The sequence below is a fragment of the Pseudophryne corroboree genome, chromosome 6 (assembly GCF_028390025.1).
Source record: "Pseudophryne corroboree isolate aPseCor3 chromosome 6, aPseCor3.hap2, whole genome shotgun sequence".
NCBI classification, from domain to species: Eukaryota; Metazoa; Chordata; class Amphibia; order Anura; family Myobatrachidae; genus Pseudophryne; species Pseudophryne corroboree.
The window spans coordinates 119,289,196-119,316,821 of NC_086449.1; the positions used below are offsets into that span (position 1 = coordinate 119,289,196).

Here is a 27,626-nt window from a genome sequence, read left to right on the forward strand (position 1 = left end):
ATTTGGGTAGTGCCCTGGAGAAGTTGAACAACCTGCATGATTCCAGTGAGTGGGGGTAACATGAATATATGAACTAGTCAAATAATTACCTCTACAGTTACTGACTGTCTCTATGTAAACTGCCTAATTTTAATACCAGTAAAGGGGAAAGAAAGCCGGCAGTACCTGAATAAGTACAGTGAATTGATGTACTGTAAAGAGTACTCTTAGGAGCCCGTGGAACCCAGGTTACTGTTATTATCCCCATGACATCATATGAAACTTATTAAGGTATTTACAGCATAGAGCCAGGAGATAAAGACTAAGAAACAACCAAGATTGTTAATATATTTTGTTTAACATTACACTGAAATAATAACATCTTCCTTTAGTGACTTTCAATATGTTGATGAATTGTTCAGCTCAAGGTAGAATGTTACTGTTGCAATTTCTGTTCTGTAGAGTGTCACTTATGTATCCTTTTCTCTAGCTAAATAGGGCAGTACCTGAATAAGTACAGTGAATTGATGTACTGTAAAGAGTACTCTTAGGAGCCCGTGGAACCCAGGTTACTGTTATTATCCCCATGACATCATATGAAACTTATTAAGGTATTTACAGCATAGAGCCAGGAGATAAAGACTAAGAAACAACCAAGATTGTTAATATATTTTGTTTAATATCTTTACTGAAAACATCGCTTAAGAGACAGTTTAAAAACAAAGCCTCAGAGGAGTTAAAAGGACATTTATACAGTAAAAGTAAATGGGAGCATTGTTCAGCATTAAGAGACAAAACCACCAGAGATAAACCTCACAGAGGAGTTGGATATAATATTGAGTAGATACAAGCATACTTTTATTGTGGAAAAGAGATAGCCAACTTGAAGGAATAGATACTTTCTATTTAGCTAGAGAAAAGGATACATAAGTGACACTCTACAGAACAGAAATTGCAACAGTAACATTCTACCTTGAGCTGAACAATTCATCAACATATTGAAAGTCACTAAAGGAAGATGTTATTATTTCAGTGTAATGTTAAATTGTTATTACTTTTATGAATTTTATGGGCCCTAATAGTGCACTATCTATTTCATTAAGAGTACCCGGGTCACTCATTTATTGAGGTTTAAACCATATAGTTTTTTTGTATTGCATGCAATTAAATTGTATAGGAAGGTGGGGTAGCTAGGAAACTATATATTTGAATATACATATATATGTGTGTGGGAAGTGTTATCTTTTATTAAAAATATTATACTTACCATCTGCTGTTGCTGGACGTTGATTGAAGAACTGGAAGAAAAGAACAGGTACATGAGTAATATGTATTAATTGACATTCATCTAGAGATAACATAATTACTATAATTTACATACTACCAGAATTCAGGCATCCCAGGCAGCCTGTAGTCCATCAATAGCTTGGGTGGAGGCACATTACTAGATAGAGTAACCATCCCTTTGGTGAGAGACCTAGCACCTATAGTTAGAGCGGTAAAGGGGGGGTTACATTTGGAGGCATTGCTGCTGAGATTACGATCTTAGTAAAAATGGAAAATTTAACAGGAGAGGATATATACACTTGGTGTTTGCAAAAAGAAAAAAATCCTAAAAAATGTATAGCAATAGGAGGGAATTTCTCTGAATTTTCAGATGAAGAAGTCATAAGAACAATTATAGACAAATTATATGGGGTCAAAAGACCTAAAATTGTGGATAAATGGAGAGAGGAAATAGCCATATTAATAGAGACTGAAAGGGAACTAGACCCATGTATGATACCAATAATGATAATGGCAAATGAGGAAATTGGGAGGAGGTGGCATATTATCTGGCCTAAGAAGAAAGATGAGGAAGCTAGTAATGCACATATATCCACTTCTAGGGATACCCCTGAAAGGGAAAATGCACATAGTAATACACAAGGAAATGGTGCAAATGTAGATGGGTCACAGTTTGAGACGATGGTAGATAGAGTAGTTACCCAGTTAGAACGCTGGCACTATGAAGGGAGCTACAGGAGATTACGAATATTTTCTGGGACGGTGCCTGTACCACTGGGTGAAGAAACGTACGAATCGTGGAAGGAAGCTGCTGTTCAACAAGCTGAGGAATGGCAATGCCCTGATCAAATAAAAAGACAAAGAGTGGTTGAAAGCCTAAGGGGACCCGCCATGGGAATAATACAAGCAGCTAGACGAAGTAATCCTCAAGCTACTCTTGAGACGTATTTCGAGGCTCTAGATTATGCCTATGGTACGTTAGAAGATGTAGGGGATTTAACATCTAGATTACATCATACGTTTCAGGAACCTGGAGAAAAGTTAAGTACGTACTTAATAAGATTGGACAAACTTTTATACAAGATAGTAGAAAAAGGTGGAATTACACGGGATGAAGTGGATAGAAGCAGAATGAAACAGTTACTGAGGGGAGCATTGACAACTGATTCTGTAGCCCATAAATTTAGATGCTCAGGAACAAGGGAACCTATTCTTACTTTTAATGAATTGTTAAAAGAAATAAAGCAGGAAGAAGTACTAATTGAAATGAGAGAAAAAACCGTAAAAAAAGTTAAAGTTGTTCAACCCTCTGTAGAAATAAATCCTTTAGAAGATAAAATAGTTAAAATGATAGAGGAGCAAAATAAGAAAATAGAGCAATTTATATCCTCTCAAAGTAGCCGAAACTCAGGAAATTCTTCTCAGAGGAGTAATAACAATTCATCCGATCGAGGTATTGGAAGGGGAAATTCTTACAATAATAGAGGAAGAGGATGTTTTAGATGTGGTAGGATAGGACACAGAGCCTTTGAATGTAATGCTAATACTGATGGATCATCTTCAAGGACTCCTGTAACCAATTATAACGCACATCAAGGAAATTCTACGGGGCAGGGAAACGAACAGGGGAGGGCTGTGAACCCCTCACAGTCCCCCTAGAAGTCAGCTTCTGTGCAATGGGGAATTCCTGGTGGAATGGAAAAGTGCCAGAGGGTTTATTGGGGCCTACTCCCATAGTTCCTGCATCTATTAATGGAAATAACTGTAAGGTACTTTTAGATAGTGGATCCCAGGTGTCTATAATCTTTGAAACTTGGTATAATGATCATATATCAGATATACCCATACAACCACTCAGTGGGTTAGTCATTTGGGGATTAAGTGTTGAAAAATATCCCTACTTAGGATATGTACAAGTAACCCTTGAATTTGATAGGAAAAACTCTGAAGAGCCTTTAGAAGTACCTTTTATTGCTCTTATATGTCCTGAAATTCAGGGAGAAAGAAATGGACCCCCTGTGATTGTGGGGACTAACACCCAGCTATACCAAGCACTATCAAATTGGTGCCAGAATGAAGATGGGCGAGTTGTAGATGTAGGACATACATTACTGGTGCAACCAGAAATAAATTTTAGCGAAAGTATGAACGAATTTGATGTTTGTTTTCAGGAAAGTGACCTATTAAAAGAAGACCAGACCTTTTTAATCAAGGAATTAGAATGCAGGAAACAAGCATTCTCAACAGGAGAATGGGATTTAGGAGAAGCAAAAGGAGTAGAGCATAGCATAAAGTTAAATGACACAAGTCCTTTTAGAGAGCGCTCCCGTAGGATAGCACCTGCGGACTTTGAAGACGTTCGGTTACATCTGAAGGGATTACTGGAGAACCAAATCATTATAGAGTCCCGTAGTCCATATGCCTCTCCAATTGTAATAGCAAAAAAAAAAAAATGGAAAAATCCGTATGTGTGTGGATTATAGAACACTGAATTCTCGAACTGTACCAGATCAGTACACAGTTCCAAAAATTGATGAGGCATTGGATTGCTTACAAGGAAGCAGGTGGTTTTCTGTACTCGACCTAAGAAATGGATTTTATCAGATCCCTATGTGCCCAGAAGACAGAGAAAAAACAGCATTTATCTGCCCATTGGGATTCTTTGAATTCTTGAAGATGCCGCAAGGTATAAAGGGAGCACCTGCTACCTTTCAAAGGACTATGGAGAAAGTTATAGGGGATATGAACTACAGAGAAGTTATTGTCTACCTAGATGATATTATTGTTTTTGGAAATTCCCTTGCTGAACATAACTCCCGACTATTAAAAGTGTTGGATAGATTAATAGAGGGAGGATTGAAGCTATCCATTGATAAATGCCAACTATGTAGGTCCTCTGTGAAATATTTGGGACACATTGTAGGGAGGGAAGGGGTGTCCACTGACCCTGCCAAAGTGGATGCAGTAAAGAATTGGCCCCGCCCAACTAAATTGAAAGAACTTAGATCATTTTTAGGGTTCTGCGGTTATTACCGCCGTTTCGTCCCAAATTATTCTAAAATTTCAAAGCCTCTCACTGACTTGACTAAGGGTTATCCTCCAAATAATAAAAAGAAAGCCAATAAAGCAATCTCCAATCATTGGTTCAAATCAAGTGAACCATTCGGAAATAGATGGGACCATAAATGTGAAATAGCTTTTCAAGCTTTAAAAGAAAAACTGACTGGTGCTCCAGTCTTAGCATATGCTGATCCATCCCTTCCATATGTGCTTCACACAGATGCTTCACAAGAAGGAATAGGAGGGGTATTATATCAGAAGTACCAAGGTGAACTGAAACCTGTATCTTTTACTAGCCGGGGCCTATCCATTAGTGAAAGAAACTATCCTACACATAAGTTGGAATTTTTAGCTTTAAAGTGGTGTGTAGTAGAAAAATTCCATGATTATTTATATGGTGTGCCTTTTGAGGTACACACTGACAATAACCCCTTAACATATATACAAACAACAGCAAAACTCGATGCTACTGGACACAGATGGCTTGCATCATTGGCCTTATACAATTTTTCTTTAAAATATAGACCAGGGATTAATAATATTGATGCTGACTCACTGTCCAGGATCCCCAACCAAGGCAACAGTGATGTTGAAGATGAATGGATTGAAGTGCCTATGGGAGATGTGAAAGGGATATGTCATCAAATACAAATTGGAGAAATGATGCCAGGAGAAATGTTAAGTTCTTTAGGAGCCACTTCCAAAGCTCTTCCATTATCATACTGCTGGCTGAGTAATTTGGAGCTAGAAGGATTGCCAAAATTTAGGAGAGGTCAAATACAAGCTGATCAAAATCAAGATCCAGATATAGGAGATGTAATAGTAAAAATGACACAGAGTTGGGATCATAAGCCCTCGCTAGTTACCAAAGAAGCTAAGTTATTTGAACGACAGAAGAACAAGTTATTCTTAACAAATGGGCTTTTATATCGTGTAACTAAAAAACAAGGAGGAAGTGAAAGGCAACAGTTAGTTCTGCCTAAAAAGCACAGAAATATAGTGATGAAAGCTTTGCACAATGACCATGGCCATTTAGGGTGTGATAAAACTTTTAAGTTAATATCCGATAGGTTTTATTGGCCAGGAATGAGGGAAGAAATAGAAGACTATTGTAGAAACTGTGGAAATTGTATAGTTCGAAAAACTGTAGTTAAGCAAATTGCCCCTTTAGTAAATTTTAACAGTAATGGGCCTTTGGATTTGGTATGCATGGATTTTTTGACACTAGAAGTAGAGCCAGGAAAGAAATGCCACATATTAGTGATAACTGATCATTTTACCAGATATGCCCAGGCCTACGTAACACCAAATCAAAGGGCAACTACCGTAGCAAACACATTATGGAACAAATTTTTTGTCCATTATGGTCTTCCAAACAGACTTCACTCTGACCAAGGTAGAGAGTTCGAAAGTAAACTAATAAAAGAGCTTTGTGCAATTTGTGGGATAACTAAATCAAGGACAACCCCATATCATCCACAAGGTGACCCCCAACCTGAGAGGTTCAACAGAACCTTGTTGGATATGTTGGGAACATTGAATCCTCTTGATAAAAGGTACTGGAAAAGACATACTGACCGTTTAGTACATGCATATAATTGTACACAAAATGAAGCCACAGGGTATTCTCCCTACTACTTAATGTTTGGTCGGGAAGCCAGGCTTCCTATAGATGTATGTATGGGGATATCCACTAGTGACAAACCTGCTATCTCTCACCTAAAATACATAAAGAAGTTAAGGGAGGAACTACAGGAGGCTTATGATATAGCTGAATGTGCAGCCAGGAAATTGGGATTAAAAAATAAGACCAGATATGACAGGAGAATACGTGATCATGAGTTAGTTCCGGGGGATCGAGTCTTACTGAGACTCCTAGGGACACCTAGAAAGTTTAAAATTTCAAATAGGTGGAGGGAAGATCCTTTCGTGATTGTTGAGAAACTTTCAAACTTACCTGTATATAAGATCAAGCCTGAGTCAGGAGAAAACAGGATACTGACATATCACAGGCAGCATCTATTACCTATAGGGAAAGAAGTTCGGTTAGAAGGGCTTGAATTAAATGATAATACCTGCACAACTAATGAAAGAATGGGAAATAGAAATGTAATACATAATGAATTAAGTATTGTGGATGACATAGATGATGAGTCAGAGGTACAAGGGTATTATTATAAGGATGACTGTTTGGGTTTTGACAAATTTACTGATGAACATGTTACTGAGGGTTCTCTAGGACATGTGGAAGGTAACATCCAAAAGCTCAGTGATAATAACCCTTGGGAAGAACATCTGGAATATCATGATACTGAAAGCAGGAGAGTATCAGATAATTCCGATAGATCTTCGCATCTTTATAGTGAGATAGAAGAGGAACAGGTGTGGGATAGGCCAAAAAGGATGTGTCGGCCCCCTACTATACTTACATATGACCAACTAGGGATACCATGCAATATACCTAGGGTGACACATGCTAGCACTGTATTGTTATGGCCATATTTTTAATGATTACCTTATTAAACATAAGACAGGGAGAGCTTAAGGTATGATTATTTACGTAGTAGGGTGGTGATCCAGCAGATAATCTATACTGGATCATGGATCACCAGGGGGAGAATGTAGCCTTATATCAGGCTATATAATATAATATATATATATATATATATATATATGTATAAATAGACATAGAGGTTATAAACTGATATAATTGTATTTTGGTAATATGTATATATATGTTAATGAAATTTATATGTGGGAATAGTAGATGTATATATGTTTTATAAACAGTAGGGTAACGTGTACATTTATTGTGCCTGTATATGTATATATATATACCCATCGGAGCTGTATTGATGGATTGGTGAAGGGGCAGGATAGCACAGTGATGGGTGAGGTGGGTTTAATAATAATACTAGTGGATAGGGTTTTAAGGGTTGTTGCTGCTGTGGGGGAGGACCCGCGCGCCGGTAACAGAGGGCCGTGTGCAATACTAGAGGGGGCCACGAGCCGGTAACAGAGAGCCGTGTGCAATACTAGAGGGGGCCACGAGCCGGTAACAGCGGGCCGTGTGCAAGAGAAAGGGTCCGCGAGCGGGTAGATATGTATATATAAGGCGCTCCCGCCGGCGGACGTTAGACTGCAGATCCCCCTCTCAGTGCTCGCACCTAGGTCTCCAGCGCTGCTAAGAGCTGTAGCACTGTAAACATTACAGCAGCGGCAGGAGTAGCTTAGGGTGCGCAGCCAGAGAGGGCAATTGGAAGGGATAAATAGACAATGCGCCAGGAAGCTGCTGCTGACTGACCTTGTTATCGCTGAGGTGTCAGGTGGAGAGGCGGAGATCGCGCCAGGAGCCGCCGCTGTGGTGTTGTGCCGACGGTGATGTTCGGGTGAGCGGCGGTGCAAGGCTGGATCCATCGGAGGTGATGGCATGGCGCCATGGCAACACTGACGCCAACGGCAGAATTAGCTTACCCTTCCCTCTAGAGGCAGAGCAGAAGCAGAGGCCCAATAAGCAGTAGAGGGGCGGAGCCTGCCTGACAGTTGCTGATCAGAGGAGGAGTCGGGGGAGCACTCAGAGCAGTACCGTTGTGCTGTGGATATGTAAGTGAAAAACAAAGCTACCACTTACTTAATACTATGCACAGCAGACAGTAATAAGCTGAGGAACATTTAACTTATACTAGGATAGAAGCAGCAGCACTAAGCAGTGACCATAGACTATTAAGGCAGCAGTTTACTAATATAGAGAGCATAGCGGATAATAGCCACTCTATACTCCTAGTGCTTTTCTCTGGTAACACAGTATTTGGGTAGTGCCCTGGAGAAGTTGAACAACCTGCATGATTCCAGTGAGTGGGGGTAACATGAATATATGAACTAGTCAAATAATTACCTCTACAGTTACTGACTGTCTCTATGTAAACTGCCTAATTTTAATACCAGTAAAGGGGAAAGAAAGCCGGCAGTACCTGAATAAGTACAGTGAATTGATGTACTGTAAAGAGTACTCTTAGGAGCCCGTGGAACCCAGGTTACTGTTATTATCCCCATGACATCATATGAAACTTATTAAGGTATTTACAGCATAGAGCCAGGAGATAAAGACTAAGAAACAACCAAGATTGTTAATATATTTTGTTTAATATCTTTACTGAAAACATCGCTTAAGAGACAGTTTAAAAACAAAGCCTCAGAGGAGTTAAAAGGACATTTATACAGTAAAAGTAAATGGGAGCATTGTTCAGCATTAAGAGACAAAACCACCAGAGATAAACCTCACAGAGGAGTTGGATATAATATTGAGTAGATACAAGCATACTTTTATTGTGGAAAAGAGATAGCCAACTTGAAGGAATAGATACTTTCTATTTAGCTAGAGAAAAGGATACATAAGTGACACTCTACAGAACAGAAATTGCAACAGTAACATTCTACCTTGAGCTGAACAATTCATCAACATATTGAAAGTCACTAAAGGAAGATGTTATTATTTCAGTGTAATGTTAAATTGTTATTACTTTTATGAATTTTATGGGCCCTAATAGTGCACTATCTATTTCATTAAGAGTACCCGGGTCACTCATTTATTGAGGTTTAAACCATATAGTTTTTTTGTATTGCATGCAATTAAATTGTATAGGAAGGTGGGGTAGCTAGGAAACTATATATTTGAATATACATATATATGTGTGTGGGAAGTGTTATCTTTTATTAAAAATATTATACTTACCATCTGCTGTTGCTGGACGTTGATTGAAGAACTGGAAGAAAAGAACAGGTACATGAGTAATATGTATTAATTGACATTCATCTAGAGATAACATAATTACTATAATTTACATACTACCAGAATTCAGGCATCCCAGGCAGCCTGTAGTCCATCAATAGCTTGGGTGGAGGCACATTACTAGATAGAGTAACCATCCCTTTGGTGAGAGACCTAGCACCTATAGTTAGAGCGGTAAAGGGGGGGTTACATCAGCGTAGGAATGACTTCCTCCGGAATGCCCTTTTCCTTCAGGATCCGGCGTTCAACCGCCATGCCGTCAAACGCAGCCGCGGTAAGTCTTGGAACAGACAGGGCCCCTGCTGCAACAGGTCCTGTCTGAGCGGCAGAGGCCATGGGTCCTCTGAGATCATCTCTTGAAGTTCCGGGTACCACGCTCGTCTTGGCCAATCCGGAACCACGAGTATTGTTCTTACTCCTCGTTTTCTTATTATTCTCAGTACCCTTGGTATGAGAGGCAGAGGAGGGAACACATAAACTGACTGGTACACCCACGGTGTCACTAGAGCGTCCACAGCTATCGCCTGAGGGTCCCTTGACCTGGCGCAATATCTCTCTAGTTTTTTGTTTAGGCGGGACGCCATCATGTCCACCTGTGGCCGTTCCCATCGATTTACAATCAGCGTGAAGACTTCTGGATGAAGTCCCCACTCTCCCGGGTGGAGGTCGTGCCTGCTGAGAAAGTCTGCTTCCCAGTTGTCCACTCCCGGAATGAACACTGCTGACAGTGCTAGTACGTGATTTTCCGCCCATCGGAGAATCCTTGTGGCTTCTGCCATTGCCATCCTGCTTCTTGTGCCGCCCTGTCGATTTACATGGGCGACTGCCGTGATGTTGTCTGACTGGATCAGTACCGGCTGGTGTAGAAGCAGGGATTTTGCCTGACTTAGGGCATTGTAAATGGCCCTTAGTTCCAGAATATTTATGTGTAGGGAAGTCTCCTGACTCGACCATAGTCCTTGGAAGTTTCTTCCCTGTGTGACTGCCCCCCAGCCTCCGTGGTCACCAGGACTCAGTCCTGTATGCCGAATCTGCGGCCCTCTAGAAGATGAGCACTCTGCAGCCACCACAGCAGAGACACCCTGGTTCTTGGAGACAGGGTTATTAGGCGATGCATCTGAAGATGCGATCCGGACCATTGGTCCAACAGGTCCCACTGAAAGATTCTGGCATGGAACCTGCCGAAAAGAATTGCTTCGTAAGAAGCCACCATCTTTCCCAGGACCCGCGAGCAGTGATGCACCGATACCTGTTTTGGTTTCAGGAGGTCTCTGACTAGAAATGACAGCTCCTTGGCTTTCTCCTCCGGGAGAAACACTTTTTTCTGGACTGTGGCCCTCATTCCGAGTTGTTCGCTCGGTATTTTTCATCGCATCGCAATGAAAATCCGCTTAGTACGCATGCGCAATGTTCGCACTGCGACTGCGCCAAGTAACTTTGCTATGTAGAAAGTAATTTTACTCACGGCTTTTTCATCGCTCCGGCGATCGTAATGTGATTGACAGGAAATGGGTGTTACTGGGCGGAAACACGGCGTTTCAGGGGCGTGTGGCTGAAAACGCTACAGTTTCCGGAAAAAACGCAGGAGTGGCCGGAGAAACGGTGGGAGTGCCTGGGCGAACGCTGGGTGTGTTTGTGACGTCAACCAGGAACGACAAGCACTGAACTGATCGCACAGGCAGAATAAGTCTGAAGCTACTCCAAAACTGCTACGAGGTTTGTGATCGCAATATTGCGATTACTTCGGTCGCACTTTTAAGAAGCTAAGATACACTCCCAGTAGGCGGCGGCTTAGCGTGTGTAACTCTGCTACATTCGCATTGCGACCGATCAACTCGGAATGAGGGCCTGTATCCAGAATCATACCCAGGAACAGTAGACGTGTCGTCGGAACCAGCTGTGATTTTGGAATATATAGAATCCAACCGTGCTGGTGTAGCACCTCCTGAGATAGTGCTACTCCCACCAACAACTGCTCCTTGGACCTCGCCTTTATTAGGAGATCGTCCAAGTACGGGATAATTAAAATGGGTCTCACCGAACCGTCCGGTTTCGGTACCACAAACAGTGTGGAATAGTAACCCCGTCCTTGTTGAAGTAGGGGCACCTTGATTATCACCTGCTGGGAATACAGCTTGTGAATTGCCGCTTGCACAGCCTCCCTGTCTGAAGGAGTAATCGGCAAGGCAGATTTTAGGAACCGGTGGGGTGGAGACACCTCGAATTCCAGTTTGTACCCTTGAGATACTATTTGCAGGATCCAGGGATCCACCTGTGAGCGAGCCCACTGATCGCTGAAATTTTTGAGGCGGCCCCCCACCGCACCTGGCTCCGCCTGTGGAGCCCCACCGTCATGCAGCGGACTTGGAAGAAGCGGGGGAGGACTTTTGCTCCTGGGAACCTGCTGTTTGTTGCAGCCTTTTTCCCCTACCTCTGCCTCTGGACAGAAAGGACCCGCCTTTTCCACGCCTGTTTTTCTGAGTCCGAAAGGACTGTACCTGATAAAACGGCGCCTTTTTAGGCTGTGAGGGAACATGGGGTAAAAATGCTGACTTCCCAGCAGTTGCTGTGGAAACTAGGTCCGAGAGACCATCCCCAAATAACTCCTCACCCTTATAAGGCAAAACTTCCATGTGCCTTTTTGAATCTGCATCCACTGTCCACTGGCGAGTCCATAAGCCTCTCCTAGCAGAAATGGACAATGCACTTATTTTAGATGCCAGCCGGCAGATCTCCCTCTGTGCATCTCTCATGTATAAGACTGAGTCTTTTATATGCTCTATGGTTAGCAGAATAGCGTCCCTGTCTAGGGTGTCAATATTTTCTGACAGGGAATCTGACCACGCAGCGGCAGCACTGCACATCCATGCTGACGCAATAGCTGGTCTAAGTATAATGCCTGAGTGTGTATATACAGACTTCAGGATCGCCTCCTGCTTTCTATCAGCAGGTTCCTTGAGGGCGGCCGTATCCGGAGACGGTAGTGCCACCTTTTTAGACAAACGTGTGAGCGCTTTATCCACCCTAGGGGGTGTCTCCCAACGTGACCTATCCTCTGGCGGGAAAGGGAACGCCATTAGTAACTTCTTAGAGATTACCAATCTTTTATCAGGGAAAGCCCACGCTTCTTCACACACTTCATTTAATTCTTCTGATGGGGGAAAAACTACGGGTAGTTTTTTCTTCCCAAACATAATACCCTTTTTAGTGGTACCTGGGTTTATATCAGAAATTTGTAACACCTCTTTCACTGCTTCAATCATGCAACGAATGGCCTTAGTGGACATTAGACTAGACTCATCGTCGTCGACACTGGTGTCAGTATCCGTGTCGACATCCGCGTCTGCCATCTGAGATAGCGGGCATTTTAGAGCCCCCGATGGCCTTTGAGACGCCTGGACAGGCACGAGCTGAGAAGCCGGCTGTCCCGCATTTGGCATGTCGTCAAATTTTTTGTGTATGGAGTCGACACGTGCACGCAATTCCTTCCATAAGTCCATCCACTCAGGTGTCTGCCCCGCAGGGGGTGACATCCCTTCTATAGGCATCTGCTCCGCCTCCACATCATTATCCTCATCAAACATGTCGACACAGCCGTACCGACGCACCGCACACACACAGGGAATGCTCTAACAGAGGACAGGACCCACAAAAGCCCTTTGGGGAGACAGAGTGAGAGTATGCCAGCACACACCAGAGCGCTATATAATGCAGGGACTAACTGAATTATGTCCCCTATAGCTGCTGTTATATATACTGCGCCTAAATTTAGTGCCCCCCCTCTCTTTTTTACCCTTTTCTGTAGTGTAGACTGCAGGGGAGAGCCAGGGAGCTTCCTTCCAGCGGAGCTGTGAGGGAGAAATGGCGCCAGTGTGCTGAAGGAGATAGCTCCGCCCCTTTTTCGCGGACTATTCTCCCGCTTTTTTATGGATTCTGGCAGGGGTAATTATCACATATATAGCCTCTGGGGCTATATAATAAGAATTTACTTACCGATAATTCTATTTCTCGGAGTCCGTAGTGGATGCTGGGGTTCCTGAAAGGACCATGGGGAATAGCGGCTCCGCAGGAGACAGGGCACAAAAAGTAAAGCTTTAGGATCAGGTGGTGTGCACTGGCTCCTCCCCCTATGACCCTCCTCCAAGCCAGTTAGGTACTGTGCCCGGACGAGCGTACACAATAAGGGAGGAATTTTGAATCCCGGGTAAGACTCATACCAGCCACACCAATCACACCGTACAACTTGTGATCTAAACCCAGTTAACAGTATGATAACAGCGGAGCCTCTGAAAAGATGGCTCACAACAATAATAACCCGATTTTTGTAACTATGTACAAGTATTGCAGATAATCCGCACTTGGGATGGGCGCCCAGCATCCACTACGGACTCCGAGAAATAGAATTATCGGTAAGTAAATTCTTATTTTCTCTATCGTCCTAGTGGATGCTGGGGTTCCTGAAAGGACCATGGGGATTATACCAAAGCTCCCAAACGGGCGGGAGAGTGCGGATGACTCTGCAGCACCGAATGAGAGAACTCCAGGTCCTCTTTTGCCAGGATATCAAATTTGTAGAATTTTACAAACGTGTTCTCCCCTGACCACGTAGCTGCTCGGCAGAGTTGTAATGCCGAGACCTCTCGGGCAGCCGCCCAAGATGAGCCCACCTTCCTTGTGGAATGGGCCTTAACCGATTTAGACTGTGGCAGGCCTGCCTCAGAATGTGCAAGTTGAATTGTGTTACAAATCCAACGAGCAATCGACTGCTTAGAAGCAGGCGCACCCAACTTGTTGGGTGCATACAGTATAAACAGCGAGTCAGATTTTCTGACTCCAGCTGTCCTGGAATATATTTTCAGGGCCCTGACAACTTCTAGCAACTTGGAGTCCTCCAAGTCCCTAGTAGGTGCAAGGCACCACAATAAGCTGGTTCAGGTGAAACACTGACACCACCTTAGGGAGAGAACTGGGGACGAGTCCGCAGCTCTGCCCTGTCCGAATGGACAAACAGATATGGGCTTTTTTGAGAAAAAACCACCAATTTGACACTCGCCTGGTCCAGGCCAGGGCCAAGAGCATGGTCACTTTTTATGTGAGATGCTGCAAATCCACATATTTGACTGGTTTTAAACCAATGTGATTTGAGAAATCCCAGAACTACGTTGAGATCCCACAGTGCCACTGGAGGCACAAAAAAAGGGGTTTGTATATGCAATACTCCCTTGACAAACTTCTGGACTTCAGGAACTGAAGCCAATTCTTTCTGGAAGAAAATTTACAGGGCCGAATTTGAACCTTAATGGACCCCAATTTGAGGCCCATAGACACTCCTGTTTGCAGGAAATGCAGGAAACGACCGAGTTGAAATTTCTTTGTGGGGCCTTCCTGGCCTCACACCACGCAACATATTTTCGCCACACGTGGTGATAATGTTGTGCGGTCACCTCCTTTCTGGCTTTGACCAGGGTAGGAATGACCTCTTCCGGAATGCCTTTTTTCCCTTAGGATCCGGCTTTCCATCGCCATGCCGACAAACGCAGCTGCGGTAAGTCTTGGAACAGACATGGTACTTGCTGAAGCAAGTCCCTTCTTAGCGGCAGAGGCCATAAGACCTCTGTAAGCATCTCTTGAAGTTCCGGGTACCAAGTCCTTCTTGGCCAATCCGGAGCCATGAGTATAGTTCTTACTCCTCTACGTCTTATAATTCTCAGCACCTTAGGTATGAGAAGCAGAGGAGGGAACACATACACCGACTGGTACACCCACGGTGTTACCAGAACGTCCACATCTATTGCCTGAGGGTCCCTTGACCTGGCGCAATACCTGTCCCGTTTTTTGTTCAGACGGGACGCCATCATGTCCACCTTTGGTATTTCCCAACGGTTTACAATCATGTGGAAAAAACTTCTCAATGAAGTTTCCACTCTCCCGGGTGGAGGTCGTGCTGAGGAAGTCTGCTTCCCAGTTTCCATTCCCGGGATGAAAAACTGCTGACAGTGTTATCACATGATTTTCCGCCCAGCGAAAAGTCCTTGCAGTTTCTGCCATTGCCCTCCTGCTTCTTGTGTCGCCCTGTCTGTTTACGTGGGCGACTGCCGTGATGTTTTTCCCACTGGATCAATACCGGCTGACCTTGAAGCAGAGGTCTTGCTAAGCTTAGAGCATTATAAATTTACCCTTAGCTCCAGTATATTTATGTGGAGAAAAGTCTCCATACTTGATCACACTCCCTGGAAATTTTTTCCCTTGTGTGACTGCTCCCCAGCCTCTCAGGCTGGGCTCCGTGGTTACCAGCATCCAATCCTGAATGCCGAATCTGCGGCCCTCTAGAAGATGAGCACTCTATAACCACCACAGGAGAGACACCCTTGTCCTTGGATATTGGGTTATCCGCTGATGCATCTGAAGATGCGATCCAGACCATTTGTCCAGCAGATCCCACTGAAAAGTTCTTACGTGAAATCTGCCGAATGGAATTGCTTCGTAGGAAGCCACCATTTTTACCAGGACCCTTGTGCAATGATGCACTGTTTTTAGGAGGTTCCTGACTTGCTCGGATAACTCCCTGGCTTTCTCTTCCGGGAGAAACACCTTTTTCTGGACTGTGTCCAGAATCATCCCTAGGCACAGCAGACGTGTCGTCGGGATCAGCTGCGATTTTGGAATATTTAGAATCCACCCGTGCTGATTGTAGCAGTATCCGAGATAGTGCTACTCCGACCTCCAACTGTTCCCTGGACTATGCCCCTATCAGGAGATCGTCCAAGTAAGGGATAATTAAGACGCCTTTTCTTCGAAGAAGAATCATCAATTCGGCCATTACCTTGGTAAAGACCCCGGGGTGCCGTGGACAATCCAAACGGCAGCGTCTGAAACTGATAGTGACAGTTCTGCACCACGAACCTGAGGTACCCTTAGTGAGAAGGGCAAATTTGGGACATAGAGGTAAGCATCCCTGATGTCCCGGGACACTATATAGTCCCCTTCTTCCTGGTTCGTTATCACTGCTCTGAGTGACTTCATCTTAATTTGAACCTTTGTAAGTGTTCAAAAAATTTTTTTTTTTTTTTTTTTTTAGAATAAGTCTCACCTAGCCTTCTGGCTTCAGTACCACAATATAGTGTGGAATAATACCCCTTTTCTGTAGTAGGAGGGGTAATTTAATTGTCACCTGCTGGGAACACAGCTTGTGAATTTTTTCCCATACTACCTCCTTGTCGGAGGGAGACTTGGTAAAGCAGACTTCAGGAGCCTGCGAAGGGGAAACGTCTCGACATTCCCATCTGTACCCCCGGGATACTACTTGTAGGATCCAGGGGTCCTGTACGGTCTCAGCGCCATGCTGAGAACTTGTCAGACGCGGTGGAACGCTTCTGTTCCTGGGAATAGGCTGCCTGTTGCAGTCTTCTTCCCTTTCCTCTATCCCTGGGCAGATATGATCTTATAGGGACGAGAGGACTGAGGCTGAAAAGACGGTGTCTTTTTCTGCAGAGATGTGACTTAGGGTAAAAAACGGTGGATTTTCCAGCAGTTGCCGTGACCACCAGGTCCGATGGACCGACCCCAAACAAGTCCTCTTCCTTTATACGGCCATACTGTGCCGTTTGGAATCTGCATCACCTGACCACTGTCGTGTCCATAACATCTTCTGGCAGTTATGGACATCGCGTTTATTCATGATGCCAGAGTGCAAATATCCCTCTGTGCATCTCGCATATATAGAAATGCTCTATAGTCAATAAAATACTGTCCCTGTCAAGGGTATCAATATTTTTAGTCAGGGAATCCGACCAAGCCACCCTAGCTCTGCACATCCAGGCTGAGGCGATCGCTGGCCGCAGTATAACACCAGTATGTGTGTATATACTTTTTATTATATTTTCCAGCCTTGTCAGCTGGTCCTTGAGGACGGCCCTATCTATAGACGGTACCGCCACTTGTTTTGATAAGCGTGTGAGCGCCTTATCCACCTTAAGGGGTGTTTCCCAACGCGCCCTAACTTCTGGCGGGAAAGGGTATACCGCCCATAATTTTCTATCGGGGGGAACCCACGCATCATCACACACTTTATTTAATTTATCTGATTCAGGAAAAACTATGGTAGTTTTTTCACATCCCACATAATACCCTCTTTTGTGGTACTTGTAGTATCAGAAATACGTAACACCTCCTTCATTGCCTTTAACGTGTGGCCCTAATAAGGAATACGTTTGTTTATTCACCGTCGACACTGGATTCAGTGTCCCTGTCTGTGTCTGTGTCGACCGACTAAAGTAAACGGGCGTTTTAAAACCCTTGACGGTGTTTTTGAGACGTCTGGACCGTACTAATTGTTTGTCGGCCGTCTCATGTCGTCAACCGACCTTGCAGCGTGTTGACATTATCACGTAATTTCCTAAATAAGCCATCCATTCCGGTGTCGACTCCCTAGAGAGTGACATCACCATTACAGGCAATTGCTCCGCCTCCTCACCAACATCGTCCTCCTACCTGTCGACACACACGTACCGACACACAGCACACACACAGGGAATGCTCTGATAGAGGACAGGACCCACTAGCCCTTTGGAGAGACAGAGGGAGAGTTTGCCAGCACACACCAAAAACGCTATAATTATATAGGGACAACCTTATATAAGTGTTTTCCCTTATAGCATCTTAATATATATATAAGCATATCGCCAAATTAGTGCCCCCCCTCTCTGTTTTAACCCTGTTTCTGTAGTGCAGTGCAGGGGAGAGCCTGGGAGCCTTCCCTCCAGCCTTTCTGTGAGGGAAAATGGCGCTGTGTGCTGAGGAGATAGGCCCCGCCCCTTTTTCGGCGGCCTCGTCTCCCGCTCTTAACGGATTCTGGCAGGGGTTAAATATCTCCATATAGCCTCCGGAGGCTATATGTGAGGTATTTTTAGCCAAAATAGGTATTCATTTGCCTCCCAGGGCGCCCCCCTCCCAGCGCCCTGCACCCTCAGTGACTGCCGTGTGAAGTGTGCTGAGAGGAAAATGGCGCACAGCTGCAGTGCTGTGCGCTACCTTTAGAAGACTGAGGAGTCTTCTGCCGCCGATTCTGGACCTCTTCTTACTTCAGCATCTGCAAGGGGGCCGGCGGCAAGGCTCCGGTGACCATCCAGGCTGTACCTGTGATCGTCCCTCTGGAGCTGATGTCCAGTAGCCAAGAAGCCAATCCATCCTGCACGCAGGTGAGTTCACTTCTTCTCCCCTAAGTCCCTCGTTGCAGTGATCCTGTTGCCAGCAGGACTCACTGTAAAATAAAAAACCTAAGCTAAACTTTCCTAAGCAGCTCTTTAGGAGAGCCACCTAGATTGCACCCTTCTCGGCCGGGCACAAAATCTAACTGGGTTGGAGGAGGGTCATAGGGGGAGGAGCCAGTGCACACCACCTGATCCTAAAGCTTTACTTTTTGTGCCCTGTCTCCGGCGGAGCCGCTATTCCCCATGGTCCTTTCAGGAACCCCAGCATCCACTAGGACGATAGAGAAATTGTGGTATTTTTGCCAGCCAAGGTGTTTTTATTGCTGCTCAGGGCGCCCCCCCCTAGCGCCCTGCACCCTCAGTGACCGGAGTGTGAAGTGTGTATGAGGAGCAATGGCGCACAGCTGCAGTGCTGTGCGCTACCTTGGTGAAGACTGATGTCTTCTGCCGCCGATTTTCCGGACCTCTTCTTGCTTCTGGCTCTGTAAGGGGGACGGCGGCGCGGCTCCGGGACCGAACACCAAGGCCAGTTCCATGCGGTTGATCCCTCTGGAGCTAATGGTGTCCAGTAGCCTAAGAAGCCCAAGCTAGCTGCAAGCAGGTAGGTTCGCTTCTTCTCCCCTTAGTCCCTCGCTGCAGTGAGCCTGTTGCCAGCAGGTCTCACTGTAAAATAAAAAACCTAATTATATACTTTCTTTTTAGAAGCTCAGGAGAGCCCCTAGTGTGCATCCAACCTCGGCCGGGCACAAAATCTAACTGAGGCTTGGAGGAGGGTCATAGTGGGAGGAGCCAGTGCACACCAGGTGACCTAAAAGCTTTCTTTAGTTGTGCCCAGTCTCCTGCGGAGCCGCTATTCCCCCATGGTCCTTTCGGAGTTCCCAGCATCCACTAGGACGTCAGAGAAAATATGGTACAGTCATGGCAGGGCAAGTTTTACCCCCTGTTTCATCACAACTTCTGCTTTTAGTGGATAGGCATTCCTTTCACCTCTTTCCACAGGAGTGGATCAGTGGGATGAACAGAAATAGGTCAACACCATATGGTCGACATGCAGTAAGTCGACTGGGTCAAAAGGTTGACATGGGAAAAAAGTCGACACCACAAATGGTTGACAGGTACAATAGGTCTACAAGTTTTTAGGGTGTCATTTTGTATGTTTAACTGTATGTAAGCCAAATTAGTGGAAACTTGTGTCGACTATTGTCATGTTACCCATTTGAACCTGTCGACCTATTAAACCTGTTGACTTTAAGCACTGGTGACCTTTTACATGTTGACCTTTTGACAGTGTCGACCTTTTCTACCTGTTGACCTTGTGCATGTCGACCATATGGGGTCGGCCTATTATCCGGAACCCCTTTCCACAAGCTGGCTCATGTTGTGGTGATGTTCAGATCATTTAGGATTCTTGTTCCATCTAAGTGTCACTTGGCTCTTTTTTCTTGTTCCTGATGAAGCTGGTAGTTAGCCCTGTAATAGTGTGTGTGACATCTGCGTTACAGAGAACCTTTATCAATAGCCATATTTCCACTTTCACCGTTTTGGTGCCTTAGTACAGAATTATGTTTCCTTTTTGACTCTCACTGTGGCTTACAAGCATTCCTAGCTCTGACTATTAGTCTTATATATGCTGGAAATAGTTGTTTATGTGTCATATAACTTTGATATAGTTTGATTATTAATACACATTATTATTTGCTGTCATGAACATTCTGTAATTGGTCCCAAATTTCTTACGCATTTTGACAATTGCACATTTTGGTCATCATCATTCTATGCCAAAGTTGATGGTATTTTGGATGTTTTGATCTATCTCAATTCAGTTATCTGCAATCTAAATTTCTTGGCTTTTTATATCTATTTACAAATACTTTCCCTTATTATCACCATTTTGCAATTTAATTATTATGTTACAGTTAGGTCTTATTTGTCTAATTGGTCAATGAATTGAGATTTGTTTAAGCATATGACTATGGCAATGTTGTTCTGAGGGGTGTTATTCGTGAGACCAGCGTTTGAGATGCCAGCGGTCAAAAGACCAACAGCGGCATCCCAATGCTGAGAATCCCTCCCCCGCAACTGTAACCCTCTCTCCCCTCAACCTAACCCCACCCCCACCGCAGCCTAACCCATGTGTTCACAGTTTTTACGTGTGACATTATCAAAATAGGGATTGCGGTTTGTGTGACATATAGGTCCGGCTGGGGTTGTACTGGAATCTGATGTACAGGTGGCCTATGGGATGGGACAAGTTACTGGCATGTTAGCATCTGTGGTGTCGTGGGAATATCAGACAGGTGAAAACTGTAGATGTGAGTGGATCAGAAAATGCCTTACTCCATGGTTATATTCATTTCAGGGCACACTCAACATAACACAAACAATAATGAGGAGATGCTTTTATCCCAGCCTTTAAAACTGTAAAAAGATACATATTGTAAAAAGATACATATTAGAAGTAACAAATCCATATATGGTAATACATATGTATTAAGAAAAAAATAGTTCTACTTTTAAAACATTGTACACAAATTAGAATGTCAAGGTTGCCAGCATGGATTACAGGTCACTGTGCTAAATCATAGAACGACAAAATGGAATCTACAGATGGATATAGAGAACTGTGGCTTGGGGTATGAAATACAGGTGTACAATAACTACAGGTGAGACCGTAATTACACTGCAATACCAAATACAAGGGTATACTGGTAGAACCCAGATTAGGGTTACCATGTCGTGTGTGGGTGAAGTCTGGGCTAAACTGGCCATACAATCCGATTCCTGTCATGATTTCCATTCAATTCCCCTGGGAGATTTGGGGTTTTTTTTTTTACACATGATGTGCATACGATGAAGCATACGATCTAGCAAGCAAACGTATGCCTCACAAAAAGCACGTAATCACCTTGAGAAAAATTGCCACTCAAAATTACACTGATCAAAAGATCCATCGAATGATGCATCGTATGTGCAAAAAACAAGGTACGATGTGCATACGATAAATAATATGGGCTGCATTTATGATAATTTGGGGCCGTGCATCATATCACAAATAGATGTGCATAAGATGCCTCAAATGACACATCAAAATCGTACGTTCGCATCCGATATCACACTAGTGTATGGCCAGCTTTACAGATGAAACAAACAGACAGACAGACAGACAGGTGCAACAGCTGAACTTCAGGGATACAGTGAGAACAGGGCTACTTAGGAAACGGGCGGTGGCTTGTTGTACCTCCACCACAACTATAGCAAAGCTGGTGCTGTGTGCTTAGCCCAACGGTGTGTGACCTGCCCCTGATTTCCACTAGCATGCTGGCAGTCACCCTATCTGCCCCATTATAAATTGCCACCACTGGGGTCCCTAGGTATGCCAGGGCCTAAGTAGTTTGTAACTTCTCCCATGGTGTCCCTCTGGAAAACTTCCTAGCTAGTGTTACTATGAGATGGGGATGGGGGAATGAGGCTGGGGATGGGGGGGGACTAGGTCTGAGCTGACAGGGGTAATACTGTCATGTGAAATACAGGAGGACACTAGGAATAGGGCAGATGGGAATTACACCGTGCTCTGCAAACACTACAGACACCGGGAACAGGGCTGACTAAGTTAATTTGCAAAAAAACAAGGTCTGTAATTGTACTGAAGATGAAAGGAACAAGAGGTAGGACAGAATAAGGACACAGACACGACATGATTAATTACTATGACAAGTATAATTTGTCAGTTCTGTGCCATGGCATGGCTGGTACTAGAGAAAGACAATGCCAACTGTAGTGATGTCCCAGCCTTCGCTATTACTCCTGCTATATATAGTAATATCTGTCAGTAGAAAGCTTTATACAGTAGCTGCATTTTATTAATCACTGCAAGCAGCTACTGAATTATATTGCTACGTAGCCAGCTATGTATTATTGTTTTGTGTTGTGTGCTAGTCACATTTATTCATATATAATGGAATCACTCATTTGTATTTTTTCTCTTTCATTCTCTCCCTGCTGCGGTCACTCAGAACTACACCTCAAGTACAAGCTACTGAAAACGCCCTGACTGCCATTTACTGCACCCACAGAATACCAATCAGTACAGACATGAATTTCTTCTCGCTCATCTATAAGCAGAGTCTTCCCTTCCTGGAAAAATAAAAAACTGAGGAGTCCCTCCCCCTCCAAAGTCCGAAGCAGACGTTCGCCCCCTGTATGCTCATGGCATGAAGATTTGCACCCTGCATGTTACAGAGTAATATGCATGAGATGACATTGGGGAAGAGGACAGAGCTGCCCCCCTCCCTACTTCCCACCATGCAGATCCCATTTCCATTTGCCCTCTGTCTTCTTAAACTCCACTGGGGGGAGGGGCATTTATGGAATCAGATTGGAAAGTGGGCGACACTTAACCTTTTCCTTCTTCACCTATCCCAGCTGCAAACTGCTTGTGTCTCAGATACTACATGTTTATCAGTACTGAGTATGTCTATACACTCTTCAGCAGCTTAAAGGGAGCCCCTCCCCAGTTTCTTCTCAATACATTGGCTGCCCATCGACAAACAGCAATAGGAGTCACCCTCAGCCTAAGGATTGTCCTTCAGGCCAAAGGGCACAGCACAATGTCGACCGGGCAGGCCAGGCAAAGGTTCTGCATGTTGCAGTTAATTTGTGTTCAATTTCCTTCAAAGCGAAAGGGCTACATGTTAGAGATACTCAGTATCGTTATGCAGGGACGTGTCTTCACTTGAAGAGGGCTACAAAAGTGTATGTAGATACTCAGTACCATTATACAACGCGGCATGTTCTTTTTTCAGGCGGCTAAGCATTTATAGAAGCACTCGACACCATTATACAGTACAGCATGCTTATTCTCAAGCTACTGGTAGTGCATAAAGGTAGTCTGCATTATTGTACAGTGCAGTACGTTTATAATAGGGGGATGGAAATGTATAGATATAACCAGATTCATTATGCAGAGCAGCATGCTAATTATCAGGGGCTAGGAGTGTATAGAGATACTCAATATAATTATAGAGTGGAGCATGTTCATTATCAGGGGCTGAAAGTGCATAAAGATACTATATCTTTATATAGTGCAGAATGTTTATTATTAGGGGTAGGGGGGGTATGGGGATGAAACTGCCCCCCTGACTCAGGAATGTGGTTCCAGCTTTAGGGGGGGAGGGGAGAATTCTATAATTAAGGATTTAGCCTACCCCCTCCCCACTACAGTTATCCCAAGTCCAGACCCTCCAGCCCTGCTCCGGAGAGAGAAAGCACTCACCTTCACAACCTCTCCAGCGCTCTTTTTAGATGCAATTTCTGATATGCATAAGAAGCTGATTGTACAATAACTGCTCATATGGAAATAAATACTATGCAATATAATCTTACTTTGTGTAATTCAATCTGTGGCAAGTACGGTGAGAACGTGCAATGTTCACAATTACCACACAGTGGCACTGTTGCACTAAATGTATTTTTATTGTAAATGAAATAGAGCACAGGTTCTCAAACTCGGTCCTCAGGACCCCACACGGTGCATGTTTTGCAGGTCTCCTCACAGAATCACAAGTGAAATAATTAGCTCCACCTGTGGACCTTTTAAAATGTGTCAGTGAGTAATTAATACACCTGTGCACCTGCTGGGTTACCTGCAAAACATGCACTGTGTGGGGTCCTGAGGACCGAGTTTGAGAACCTATGAAATAGAGGTTTCTGAATGGATAGGACATCATCTTGCGCTCCATCCACTTGGACTTAGAATGATTGAGTAGCCTACACCGAAAAATAAAAAGTTATACGTTATATAATAAATTTGTAATAATGGATTAATTAGCAAACACATCTGCGTACAATTAGTGTTAGACCAACAGCACATGCTGTAGGTTTGTTTTGACACTCTATGAAAGTGGTAATCTAGCTGCTATGGAACTACACATCCCAGCATGTCCTGCCACAGTTTTACATGCTAAAACAGTGGCACGATGATGGGATGTATAGTTTCACAAAAGCTGGAGCGTAACAGGTTTCCTTCCCCTGCTCTATCAGTACATAACGTTATGCAGTACTCTAAAGGCCCATACACAGTTTGAGCTGAGCGCAGCTCACTTTTGGTGTTTTGAGCTGCTTTCAGCTCAAAACCGCCCAGTGTGTATGCCCCGGCGATGAGCACTGATGCGCGCCCCCACTTCATGAATGGCCGGGTGAACGGTTTTCCATAGCATCCTGCGATGGAAAGCCGTTCACCACCGCTGACATCGCTGGGCAGGGGGGATAATGGCTCAGTGTGTATGCACTGAGCGATTTCCAGCCCAGCGATGTCAGCCATCATCGCTGTTCATACATGCTGGGCAAAAACTCCTACTGGTTACAAACAGCTGCAGAGGCTCTGACTTAACTGAATCACTTGTTCTGTGAGCCAGAATGAAGTTTGTTCTGTAGATCCTGGTGGCAACAGAAGTAGCAAAGAACTATATATGTATTCAGGCAAATTATAAAAAAATTTAGACCATAAAGATTGGCATTGTGTTCAAATCAGAAAACCTTTTCTGTGGCTTTTTTTCCTATTACATATTAGGATAAAATATTGCACGCACACACCTGCCCCGATGTCTGCTGACCAGGAACTGTTGTGACGTGCTGTAAGTAATGAACAGCAGGATAATTGAAATGTTCTGGATCTATTAGAAAAAGTCGTAACTGTGTAGCATTGGCATAGTTACCCAAAACCATTCATGTCCTACCTGAATCAGACACTTGGAGAATAGATACAAACTGTACGCTGGTAGTTGGTAGATACCATAGAGTGGTGGTATGAGTTTTCTCAAATATAGCTTTTTTTATTATTGATACTCTAAACCTAAGCATACAAGACACACTACAAAAAAACATAACACCCCCTGGACACTTATGAGGAACAGTCCAGTGGGACTGCACAAGATCAACTAGAACGAGATGGAAGAAATTAGAAAAAGGAAGTATGAAAGGCACCACAGTGTCCACAAGGGGGTGGTGGTAAGGTGGTAACAGTCCAAAGATCGTTCCAGTATAGAGGAAATATACAGTAATTGTCTCTCGGAGTACATGGTTATACACAGACAACCTACTATATATGTCCTCTAACAAAATCAAGCAGGGTAAACAGTACTATTTACGGTACAATGAATGTATGAAATAGTTGGTTGTGTTGCTGGTCTGCTCCTGGCCTTTCCACTGCATGCAGATAATCTATGCAGTGACCAGGGGATAAGGTCATTAGGTCGACAGTGATTATGTCGACCACTATTGGTCGACATGCAATAGGTCAACGGGGTCGATCTGGTCATTAGGTCGACATGGGTTTTTCACAATTTTTTTTCACTTTTTGAACTTTTTCATACTTTACAATCCACGTGGACTACAATTGGGAACGGTAACCTGTGCCGAGCACAGCGGTAGCGGAGCGAGCACCTTTGCCGAAGCTCGCTCGCCATGCGAGGGGACACGGTGCACTAATTGGGGTTCCCCGTCACTTTACGAAGAAAACTACACCAAAAAAAGTTTAAAAAAAAAACCTTGTCGACCTTTTGACCTGTCGACCTAGTACATGTCGACCTAATGACCATGTTGACCTAGTGCCCCTGTCGACTTAAAGCATGTCAAACAATAGTGGTTGACCTAATGACTGTCGACCTAAGTTGCGTCGACCTAACGACCCATACCCGTGACTAGTGGATGAGCGGGCACCAGAATTCTTTAGCAAGTGGAAAAATAAAATAACTGCCTCAGGGCGGGATGTACTAAGCTCAACCGCTGCGCTAATTGCCTTCTCACCGCTCTGTTGACATCTGCATAGTGACATTTCTCCTCCCCTCCCAGCGCTGCCATTCTGTCCCGTTGTTTTCTCTACTGGCAATCGCCGGTATGAACTCAGCATTGTGTATGCTGCGCATGTGCACCGCTGCGGACACTCAGAGCTCAGCGTGCACATGACCGGATCCTAAGACATGCGCATGCGCAGGAGGGTATCTATGGGTTCATTGAGTTTCTGCCATCTAATAGCTTTAATAGACATCAAAGGAAAGTATCTAAGACGGGTACCTGGTCTCCACCTATGGTGCACATGCCATTACACTGATCTCTTTCAAGCTCTTTTCACACATTAAGTAAAGAAGTAATTATAGCCACTTCCACTTTTAAGACCGCTCTTGCCATGGTGACCTTAGTATTCTTAACATTTACTTTAGAAGTATATGAATTTTATATTTCTCTTTTTTTTTATTTTATTTTTTTATAATCTGTTTATTGAACAGCCAAAATTGTACATAAGAAAACATTCAGATATCTGGAGAATACATAGAGGCACGACAACAAAGAACAAATCCATGACATAATACCAGAAATCAATAAGGCAAACATAATGGCTGAACTTTTTTTTTTCTTATTTTTTTGGGGTAATTGTTTCAAAGAGAGAAGGAGATAGGCTGGAAAAGAAAAAAGGGGAAAAGAGGCAGAAGGAGAGGAATTAAAAAGGAAGCGGGAGAGAGGTGAGGAGGAAAGAATGGGGAGTAAGGAGCTGGAGTATCAATCAAAACGAGGAATTTAGGTAGTATATTGGTACATCTGAAATATGGTAAAAGCAGCAGGCAGTAACATTGTGGACCGACATAAAGGTAACCGCAACCATTAGGGGGGAGAAGATGGCTGCCCACGTCTGGAGACAGGCTCAAAAAATTTCTGCATCTGTTCTCGGGTATCTGGAGACATATTACTTAGAGCTAAACCCCATTTTTTATAGAAGAGAGTAATACCATTAGTAGCATGTAAGACCGCCATGCGGCGTTCATGATAAATGACCTCTAGCAAAGCAGTCTCCCACTCCTGAACAGTCGGAGCTGTCGGGTATATCCAATGGGAAAGTATCACCTGCTTTGCCACAGTCACCATGACCGTTAAGGCCGGTATTATAGCTGAGATGTCTGATATTCCCAACCAGCCCGAAAAATCAGTAAATAACAGTGCTTGAACAATCAATGGTAAGGCCAGAGCAAACAGTTTGTTTAAATAGGTACATGGGCCCTCATTCCGAGTTGTTCGCTCGGTAATTTTCTTCGCATCGCAGCGATTTTCCGCTAATTGCGCATGCACAATGTTCGCACTGCGACTGCGCCAAGTAAATGCACTAAGAAGTTTGGTATTTTACTCACGGCATTACGAGGTTTTTTCTTCGTTCTGGTGATCGGAGTGTGATTGACAGGAAGTGGGTGTTTCTGGGCGGAAGCTGGCCGTTTTATGGGTGTGTGTGAAAAAACGCTGCCGTTTCTGGGAAAAAC

At 44.0% G+C, this 27,626-nt stretch overlaps 1 protein-coding gene across 8 annotated transcripts in view; it reads left to right on the plus strand.

The window, feature by feature from the left end:
* ANK1 (ankyrin 1) overlaps positions 1-23,705 on the plus strand; it is a 451,795-nt gene extending 428,090 nt beyond the window's left edge. For all 8 annotated transcript variants that reach the window (XR_010180528.1, XM_063931753.1, XM_063931756.1 and 5 more), the window contains one exon: positions 22,338-23,705. Coding sequence is in view for 1 of the 8 variants with exons in the window: in XM_063931755.1 (XP_063787825.1) it covers positions 22,338-22,364 (27 nt within the window). In the remaining 7 variants the exon portion in view is untranslated. The remainder of the gene's footprint in view (positions 1-22,337) is intronic.
* The last annotated feature ends 3,921 nt before the right edge of the window (positions 23,706-27,626 follow it).